The following is a 10524-nucleotide window of genomic DNA, read 5'->3' on the forward strand; positions in this document are numbered from 1 at the left end:
CTTGACTCTTTTTTCTTTTAATTACACCATTTTCCATTGCAGACAAGCGGGAATTTCCATGCAAGTGACTATTCAAGTTTTCTTTTATTATTTTTCTGCATTCCATCAGAAAGAAGAGTGAACTGACAAATATAGAATTCTATTTTTAGCTTTTTGAAATTATGTGTTTGTAGTATTTTCCCAACTCTAAGAGTAATGCATATATATTTTAGAAATTTTGGAATATGCAAAAAATTGTAAAAGCTGAAGACATTATTCTACCATCCAGTGTTGTCTTTTTTGTTTTTTCTAGTCCTTTCTCTCTCTCACATGTACATTAAAACTTTTACTTTTTGGATTTGATTAGAATATTAGGTACAGTTTTACAACCTATTTTTCCAGTGAGCATTATACCGCTAGGAATTTCACAAATCGTTAAGTATTCTTTGATAATAAATAACTTTTAAAAATCTGTCTAGAGTATATTTAGGGATGAGCTGAATCTTCTCTTCCCAAATTGCTAGTTACCCCTAACCCAGTGACTTTTCTTTCCCCGGTTGCTCTGTGGTGCCTGCTGTATCCTTCTAGCATGTTCTTATCTAGTATAGCTCTGTTTCCAGGCCTCCTCTGCTGTTCCCCACCCTGAGCACAGCACCTGTAATGGGCTTTTGTCTCTTTTGTGTTTCTTTTTTTGAGCCCTCGGAGCTTCCTGGATCCAACCAAAAGACTCTCAGAGGTTCCTGACCGCCTTGTTAATCGTTAACCCTGCCCCTCCTGGAAACCAGCCCTTACCTCCTCTTTTTTTCTTTCTTTCTTTCTTTGTTTTTTTTTTTTTTTTTTTTTTTTTGTCTTTGCAGATGTTTTTTGATCATCCGGAGAAAAATGAGCCTTGGCCTCCAGACCTAATAAAGCAAACATTCCTCCCATGGAGAATAGCGCTGGTTCCTGAGGACCCGGCCAGGGACCCGGCGGGCCTGCAGCCCCAGGGGGATTAGCCAGAAGCAGGTAAGGAGACCCGGGAGCCTGGGCGGTGGAGCCTCTAAGGGGCGCAATTCCTAATTAAGAAATGGGCTGCTAGAGTCTGGAGCCAGGAGTTAGGGGGCCTCGACGTCTCACTGCAGCTTCACTCTTTTCCTCACATGTTATGTGTTTACTTCTGATGGGTGGGAAGAGATGGTTTACCTGTTTTTATAACTGGTAAGTGTGAGACTGGATTCAGTTACTCTGTGATTCAGTCCACCTTTTTTTGAGCACCTGCTTTGTGCCAAGTCCTGCCTTTGGTACTGGGCACATAGTGATGAGTAAACCAGGGCCGGAACCTTACTTTGACTGGGGTTTTCTTACTGCTGGTTTTAGCGTTGGTGTGTTCTTTTTATTTTTTATTATTTAAAAAATAATTTTTTTAATGTTTTATTTATTTTTGAGAGAGAGAATGAATATGAGTGGGGGAGGGGCAGAGAGAGAGAGGGAGACACAGAATCCGAAGCAGGCTCCAGGCTCTGAGCTGTCAGCACAGAGCCCAACGTGGGGCTCGAGCCCAGGAGTCATGAGATCATGACCTGAGCTGAAGTCGGCTGCTTAACTAACTGAGCCACCCAGGCGCCCCTGGCTTGTTCTTTATTGGTGGTAATGTGGGTTGTTCCTGTTCTTCTAGAAGCCCAGTGGGGGGGGGGGGGTAGTAAGGATTTATTGGTCTAATCCCATCAGTTCAGTAAGCCTTTATTGACTACCCAGTCAGTTTCAGGTCCTGCACTGGACACGGGGTTTCAGGAATGAGCCAGGAGGAGTTCCCCTCTCGCAGGGGGTCAGCAGGAAAAGCAAGCATTGCTTACTTAGCACCTGATACAAACCAGAGGGGGTTCCGTGGGAGGACAGAAGCAGAAAGGTAACTCTGTCTGGTTGCCAGGCAAGTGGACAAGGGGGAGACTACAGCAGTGCCCAGGCCCAGGGGCTAAGACCTCTGGAAAATCCAAAGCTTGGTGTGTTTCCCCGGGGAATCAGGGGAGAAAATTTTACTACTCCTTCCGTTCAGTTGGGCTGCTTAGATGGATCTGCTTCAGTCCCTGTCTCTTTACAGCAGCTGGAGAGAGGAAGAAGGGTCTTGAAGTTCTCTGTGTCCATGACCAGACACTCTAGCCAGACTTTAGACTTGGAGGCCGAACAGATGGTGGTGTCAGGAGACCTGGGGAGCCCTGAGAAGTGCCCTAGGGCCATGACCCTATGGGCTGAGGCTGTCTTAAAGTGGCAGGACTGTTGTGCCGGGCTCTTCGCAGGAGCTCCTCTCTTCTGGGACCCTCAGCCTTAGGAGAGTAGGTGACGGCTGGAAGGTGACCACCAGCTCCTTCCAAGCCTCAGCTCCTAGACCGTGATTCAGGTCCTGCCTCCCTACCTCCTGTTTCATGTCACTCACACTTAGAAGTGTTAAGTCCCAACTTAACCGCATTGCCTCCAAATCACGCGTGCAACTTTGGAAATTCTTCCTTCCTTTTTTCCCTTTCCTTCCCTTTCCCTTCCCTTCCTTCTTTCCTTCGTAAAACCTCAGTTCTCTTAACTATAAATGGAGCTCATATGATTTACTGTGCTTACCTGACAGGGTTATCGTGGGCCTTATAAGCCTAATTCCCCGTGAAGGGGCTGCCTGAGGGTAAAACAGTGCATACGGGTCAGGGCTGGGGCATTGCTGATGGCAAAGGTGGTTCTTCGGTTATTGTCTGGTGGATTGAGTTGTCCCTCTAGGGATCCTGATTTCTGAGTTCTGTTTGGTCAACACTGACATTCCATTGTTTTGTTTGTTTGTTTGTTTGTTTGTTTTTTAACACAGATGCCTATCTTTTAGTGGGAAGACCATAAACTTTTAGAGTCAGACAGACCTAGGTTGGAATCCTGGTTCCAGCACTGACTACCACTTGACTTTGGAGAAGCCCCGTAACTTTGCTAAGCATCAGTGTTTTCATCTTCTCAAATGGGGCTGTGAATATCTATCCCAGGGTGTTATAAGAAAGATAAATGTAGACATTGCAGGGGTGCCTGGGTGGCTCCGTCAGTTAAGTATCTGACTTTGGCTCAGGTCATGATCTCAAGGTTCATGAGTTTGAGCCCTGTATTGGGCTTACCACTGTCAGTACAGAACCCACATCAGATCCTCTGTCCCCCCTCTCTGCCCCTCCCCTGCTTGCGTGCATGCATGTGTGTGTGTGGGGTGTGTGTGTGTGTGTGTGTACGCGCGAACACACTCTGTCTCAAAAATAAACAAACATCAAGAACAAAGTAGACATTGCAACTAAAGTGCCTACCATATTGGAGGCACTTTAAAAATGCTCCTTTCCCTTCTTCTTGAGTTCTTTATTTATTCTAGTCATGTGATCAGCTGGGCTGAGTGTCTGAGGAAATTGAATTCTTTGGTTTCCCGACATGTAACAAGGCCCTTCCCGATTTCATGATCATAGGTTTGAATTTTTCTCCCTCTTGTGTACATTTCGTCACTTCCAAAATGTCCACAGCCCAAGGCGAGAGCCCGTGGCCTCCTACGGTCTGGGGGGATGGGAAGCGCTGTTTGGTTTTACTCCCCATGGGTTCCAGGAACGGCCTGGAAGCCGCTTACGTTAAAAGGTCTCAGATGAGGACCTGAAGCTCAGGTTGATGAGTCCTGGCCAGTGTTCCAGTCAGCTGTTTCTCCCCCATCCGCCATGGCCTCCACATGGCCCTCAGCCAAGGGGCTGCTCTCTGGTCTCTGTTCAGAACATTTCCTGTGCCTTAGCAGTGACCTAGTTCAAACACCATTTTTCCTGGTCCTCCGAGTAGTTCATGAATGAGAGAGGGATTACTCTACAGAAGCCTAGGTGCAGACGGGTTCAGTGACTTGCCCAAAGTCGCCAAGCATGGAGAGAGAAGCCAGGTTTTGTGAATACCTAGTCCAGTACTCCTTTTTTTTTTTTTAATTAATTTATTTATTTTTGAGAGAGAGAGATAGAGACAGTATGAGCAGGGGAGGGTCAGAGAGAGAGGGAAACACAGAATCTGAAGCAGGCTCCAGGCTCTGAGCTGGCTGTCAGCATAGAGCCTGATGCGGGGCTCGAACCCGCGAACCGAACCATGAGATCATGACCTGAGCTGAAGTCGGCCGCTTAACCGACTGAGCCACCCAGGCGCCCCTAGTCCAGTACTCCTACCTCTTGTCCCGGGTGTCCTTAGCTCTGGGTTCCATGGGAAGGAACTATATAGGCCTCTCGTGGGTTAGCAGATCCCCTGGGGGATTGCTTAGACTCATTATGGTAAATAAACCCAGTTATTTAGGAAAGAATCTAATGTTTTCCAAAAGATACAGATCATTGTTTGAGTTCAAAGTACTTCCATTTGGCATCTAGTTACACAATTAATTCCGGGAAAGCAAAGTAGGTCTTTATCCAGGTATAAAGGAGGAATATTAGGCTCTGTGTGTGTAATAAAATCCATTTTTCCAGAACTTTCAGCAGTTTGGTGCATGTTTATAGTGAAAGGGATATGGATTATGGAGTCCAGTGCCCTTGGATTTTGAACTTCGATGCCACCATTTACTCAGCTTTGTGATCCTAGGCACTTCTCCTAACCTCTCAGAGCTTCAGGTTGCTAATCTATGAAAATGGAGATTATAACACCTTCATGGCTCATGATGGTCAAGGCCTCTCTGCATAGCTCAGGAGATGCCCTTCATATTAGACAGTTGTGTACGTGCTACTGGCTAGGGTTGTGCATCACAGTGGCCCTGGCTCACGGCAAAATTAGATGAAATAACATGTATGTGCTTCATGCATCTTTGTTTTTATCTCCTGAAATGGTTACGTGTCTGCTGTCTTATCAAGATTTCCTCTCCTTTACCATGAGGTGAGTCAGCTTCCTGCCACTTGATACTATTCTTGCAGGACCCTCCGTGAAACTGAATGTTACGTTGCAAGCTAAGCATTGGTGGTCTTCTCATACAGGGGCCCAACACTGAAGTCCTTAGAGAGATGCACCACAGGTCTGTCTGTCACAGCCGCCGTCTGTGGACAGAGGTCTCTTCCTGGAAATTTCTTTTTAAAGTTTATTTATTTTGAGAAAGAGAAACAGAGGGCAAACCATGAGATCATGGCCTAAGCTAAAATCAAGAGTCAGACACTTAACTGACTGAGCCACTCAGGCACCCCTCTTTCTGGCAATTTTGACAGGACGCTGGGCCCCTTAGGGTTTTAGGGAGTTTGATCTCTTGTGATGTAGACTAGTCACCTTGCTCTTGCCTGTTCTGTTAGTTTTTCAAGCATGCACGCCTCCACTTAGCAGACAACATAAGGCCCTAGGAACCCAACGAGGTGTAAGATAAGGTTCCTGACCTCACCTAGCTCAAGAGTATAGTCAGGGAGCTAGACCAAGTCAACGCAAAACCCAGACTCAGGAGTGGTAGGAGAATACAGAACGTGTTCATGGTTCAGAGAGGAACAAGGGGGTGTCTTGAGGACTGCTGTCTACATTCAAAGCCCAAACTGAGGCCGAATGTTTACTTCAAGCTGCTGTGAGCCGTGGGCCTGGCCGGGGGGGAGACCAAGGCCAGAAATGAGTCTCCTCACTCCGAACCCACTGCCCGGGCTCATCTTCCCACCTCTTGGCAGTCATTACTTTTCAGTTTTGTTTACATAATTTTTGCCTCGTTCTTACCTTTTTTTAGGCCTGTTGCCTGCTCAGAACACAGTGGCTGCCTTGGACACATATTTCATAATGATTCACACCAACTTGAAGAAAAAGTTCAGCTGCTGTGTGCTGGCCTTTCTCCTGTTTGCAATCATCTGTGTGTGGAAGGAGAAGAAAAAGGGGACTTACTATGATTCCCTTAAGTTGCAAAGCAAGGAACCCCAGATGTCGAGGGGTCTGGAGAAACAGCCTGAGACTCCAAGCAGCACCCAGGACCCCCACAGGGGCAGCCAGGCCCTCAGCAGCCCCCGGGTCACAACCAAGGTCAAGCCAGAGGCCTCCTTCCAGGTGTGGAACAAGGACAGCTCTTCCAAAAACCTTATCCCCAGGCTGCAGAAGATCTGGAGGAATTACCTGAATATGAACAAGTATAAAGTGTCCTATAAGGGGCCAGGACCGGGGGTCAAGTTCAGTGCCGAGGCCCTGCACTGCCACCTCCGGGAACATGTGAACGTCTCTATGGTCGAGGCCACAGATTTTCCCTTCAACACGTCTGAGTGGAAAGGCTTCCTGCCCAAGGAGAACATTAGGACCAAGGCTGGGCCATGGGGCAGGTGTGCCGTGGTCTCATCAGCAGGATCTCTGAAGTCCTCCCAGCTTGGCCGAGAAATAGGTGGGTTCTGGGGTGTTAAGATGATCCGAACAGCTAGCACCCCTATGGAGCTAGGTATGCGGACGGGACTGGGGAGGAGGGGCCCAAGCATGGCTCTGTGGCCTGGCAGAGCGGGCCCACCCCAGTGGTTTTCAGCCTTGTAGGAGTCGGAGGTCCCAAAGGGCAGCGGAAAGGGTGGGAGTCCAGCTTGCTGGCATCTTTATCAATGAGAACAGCTGTGCTTGTCTCTTTTTTACCAATTAATAAATTAAGTTCATTTTAGAGAGAGAGAGAGGAGGAGCAGGGGAGAGGGGCAGAGGGAAAGAGAGAAAATCCTAAGCAGCCTCCACACTCCGCACAGAGCCCAACGCAGGGCTCGATCCCACAACCCTGGGATCATGACCTGAGCTGAAATCAAGAGTCGGACGCTCAACCTACTGAGGCACCCAGGCGCCCCTGCCAGATTTTATTATAAAGCTACAGCCACTGTAGGTACAAGAGCAGAGGGGATGAGTGTACAGGCCTTTGAGTCAAAGGACCCAGTTTCCAGGGCCAGTCTATTGTTTGCCAGTTGTGTAATCTCTGAGCCCCAATACTTAGCTCATCAGTTAAATGGGAACAATAATGGTCCCTACATCACAGGGTTACTGGGAAGATTTAAAAGCAAGGCATGCTGGGCACTCAGCAGGTGCACAGTAAGTGTTACTCCTGTTGGTTATAATGTTTTAGAAATACGCTGTTGTTGGAAAGGAAAATTCAAACACATCTCAGATACCTTACATGGATATGTATCAAAAACATTTGCAAATTACTGTGCCCGCCATTGGCTGCTGTGAGGTTTGAGCCTGGAGGCACCAGAAAGTGAGTCTTGTCACCATCCCTCTGGTAAACAATTTTGCAGCGGACAAAAAAGGAGCCATGTAACTTACCTTACTTTGGTCTTCTAGCCCCACTGCTGTGGCTCTTTCCCTGCCAGTCACTTACATTGTCTGCACAGAAACCCTGTGAGCAGTGCAATTTGTAGGAGCAAACCATTCGAAACCATCTAATATATTCAATAGTGGAGAATAAGCTGGACAAATTCCAGGTATATGGGAAGGCTATGGGCCAGGCATGCTGCCTTCAACAAAAGGCCTTTCCCCTCTCCTTCCCCTCTGTAGTCTGAACTCTGCTTTGTGTTGTTAATAGATCCATGAATGAATAGAAGAATGAATGAGGGGCGCCTGTGTGGCTCAGTCAAGCATCTGACTCTTGATTTCCCCTCAGGCCATGATCTCACAGTTGAGATCCGCCCTCTCTTTGGGCTCGGTACAGACAGTGCTGAGCCTGCTGGGGATTCTCTGTCTCTGCCTTCCTGCTCTTTCTCTCAAGATAAATAAACTTAAAAAAAAAGTTTATAAAGAATGAATGAATCCCTTAAAACATTTATTAGGCTAAATGCCCAGAGGAAATGCCCTGTTAAAAGGCAGAGCATTTGAAGTCCAACATGCAGTGTCTGTGATGTCTCAGGATCAAAGTCTTTCCAGGGAGATACACACTTGAAATGATAACTCTATAGAAAAAGGTCATTTTAATGTTTATGCAGATCACTCCAAACTTTTATGGAGTGCATAAAAATAAACGTTGCGGTTCCAATTCACAGAAGTATCGGGCTCTCCCTGAAACTGCAACATAGTTCTGCCCAGGCAGACGATGATGGTTTAACGTGAAGAAGAGCATCAGGTAGCATCTGGGCTATTCTAAACGTTACCACTGTAGAGCAGACATCAGGAAGAAAGAAAGGACTTTAGTTCCATTCTGGATGCACAAAAACCAACCACACTGAGTTTTTAGCAAACAAAGCCCGCAAGAAACCAAAAAGGTAGCAGCACAAGGTGGGGTGGGGCCAGTGACCTTGGCAGCTTTTATTAGTAAGTGCTGCCTATTTGGGGAGGTACAAAATGTGATCTCACCACTCCTTTCTGCTGCAGAGAATCCAATTTGGGTCCACTTCTCTTCCTTTGAGAGCCTGAGCTTGGTTTCAGACCATTTTTCCTGGCAGTCGTGTGAAGGGAATAAAAAAGGAGACGTATGACCTCACCTGCTCCAGGACCTTCCAGAGCCTCACAGAAGAAGAAGGCTTCCTGTGCTTTGCTTTCTTTAGCCTGATTCATTTCACAAGGGTGGAAAACATATTCTCTCAAAAGGAAGGAACTAAGGAGCCTTAAGCAAATCCATGTCTTTGTGTCGCACACATATTTATAAGTATGGACAGGCTCTCCCTCTTTGTTAACAGTGACAGATTTCGTAAAACAAATTGATATATTCTGACCAGTGACTTTTCACCTTTTTGGGGTCACAAAGACCTCTGAGAATAATTGGCTGGAAGCTATGGACTTCTCTCTGGAAAAATGCATAGACTGATTTCACACACACACACACACACACACACACACACACACACACACACTTTATACATACCTACCCCACAGGTACTTTGCACATGATTTTAGGGATTCATGAACCCCATAAAGTTGGTCCACAGTCCCCAGGTTAAGAATTCCTACTCCAGTAATGATTTTCATACAGAGAGGCTGAAAATTATTCAGGTAGGTGAGGCTGAGAGAGATAATTAGTCCTCAACTAATCAGTGAAATTACAGCATCTCAGGACCTGAAGATACAGTAGGAATCAGTGCTTCTGTTATTTTTAAAGGTCTATTATAGTGTTGTGCTCATTGGTAGTGACAGAAGTCATTTTTCCAACAAAATCTCAACACCAGTCTTTAAAACAGAGACAGCAGGGTGCCTCGATGGCTCCGTTGGTTGAGCGTCCAACTCTCAAGTTTGGCCCAGGTCATGATTCCAGGGTCTGGGACTGAGCCCCGTGTCGGGCTCCATGCTCAGCATGGAAACTGCTTAAGATTCTCTCTCTCTGCCCCTCTCCCACTCAATCACTCTCTCTCTCCCTCAAATAAAAAAATAAACTAAAAATTTTCATGTGATGAATCCCTTGTCAGGTTAAAAAAAAATCCTTTGATATTCTGGCTTCCTTGCTCTCCGACAGAAGAGCATTCTGAGTTGAGAACTTACAGGGGAAAAGTGCCACGACTTTCTGAGCAGTGATCATGGTGGCCGGTCTGATTTGAGAAGAGGCAGAAATTGGTGTCTAACTAAAAATTACCTTGAGTGACCGGCAGGAGCCAGAGTTTTTAGCCTGGGAGCGGACCCTCTCGTATCACAGGGGAGCCTGTTTCTGGAAAAAGACACATGCTGTCTTGGAAGTGCTGAGTCTCACGTGTTTGTGGAATGCCCTGGGCAGATATCTATGCGGTTGGGTATCAGATTCCGGGGAAGGGTCAGGGTGGGAGATCAGATTGAGGAGTCCTTTGTGCTGAGGTCATAGTTTAGTCCAGAAGAGAGGGCTGAGGAGAAAACCTAGAGAAAGATTACATTCAAGAGATGGAGAGAGGAGCCTGGGTGGCTCAGTGGGTTAAACGTCCGACTTTAGCTCAGGTCATGATCTCATGACTTGTGAGTTTGAGCCCCACATCGGGCTCTGTGCTGACAGCTCAGAACCTGGAGCCTGTTTCAGATTCTAGGTCTCCCTCTCTGTCTGCCCCTCCCCCACTCATTCTCTGTCTCTGTCTGTCTGTCTCTCTCTCTCTCAAAAATAAATAAACATTAAGAGGTGGAGAAAGAAAAGGGAAGGCGGAGACATTCAGAAGGCCAGTGAGAAGGACCAGGGAGAACCGGGTGTGTGTCATATGGAAGGCAAGGGGAGTGGAGTTTGGGCAGATTCTGGGCAGATGGAGCTTTAGTGTAGAGTGTTGTTTTTTTGTTTGTTTGTTTGTTTTTTTGAGAGAGAGAGAGACAGCATGAGCAGGGGGCGGAGAGAGAGGGAGGCACAGAATTCGAAGCAGGCTCCAGGCTCTGAGCTGTCAGCACAGAGCCTGACGCAGGGCTCGAACTCGAACCGCGAGATCATGACCTGAGCTGAAGTTGGACGCTCAACCGACTAAGCCACCCAGGCTCCCCTCTTTCTCTCATTCTAAGTTAGCCAGAAGTGGTGGCCCCTGTTTTCTGCAGCCTTCTCCCTGCAGGGCTCATTTGCCAGGCTCCCGGTAGCTGGGACTTCCTGGACACCTGTTTGATTTCTGAACTTCTTCGCCTTTGATCGTAAAGCACAGTTTGGCAAACGAAGATGCCATCCTCTTTCTTTTTTTTTTTTTTTTTTTATTTTTAATTTTTTTTTTTTTAATGTTCTATTTATTT

General features: G+C 46.8%; 1 protein-coding gene across 11 annotated transcripts in view; it reads left to right on the top strand.

Annotated features, from left to right (window-relative positions):
- The window catches only part of ST6GAL1 (ST6 beta-galactoside alpha-2,6-sialyltransferase 1), a 115513-nt gene that overhangs the window by 80405 nt on the left and 24584 nt on the right, over positions 1 to 10524 (top strand). For 10 of the 11 annotated variants that reach the window (XM_039234195.1, XM_039234196.1, XM_039234198.1 and 7 more), the window contains 2 exons: positions 837 to 984; positions 5657 to 6292. In XM_039234195.1, the coding sequence (XP_039090126.1) occupies positions 5707 to 6292 (586 nt within the window). In that variant the 5' untranslated portion in view covers positions 837 to 984; positions 5657 to 5706. The remainder of the gene's footprint in view (positions 1 to 836; positions 985 to 5656; positions 6293 to 10524) is intronic. The other variant, XM_039234204.1, reaches the window with a different exon arrangement.

Source organism: Hyaena hyaena, unplaced genomic scaffold (assembly GCF_003009895.1).
Source record: "Hyaena hyaena isolate Hyena2069 unplaced genomic scaffold, ASM300989v1 scaffold_84, whole genome shotgun sequence".
In the NCBI taxonomy this organism is placed as follows: domain Eukaryota; kingdom Metazoa; phylum Chordata; class Mammalia; order Carnivora; family Hyaenidae; genus Hyaena; species Hyaena hyaena.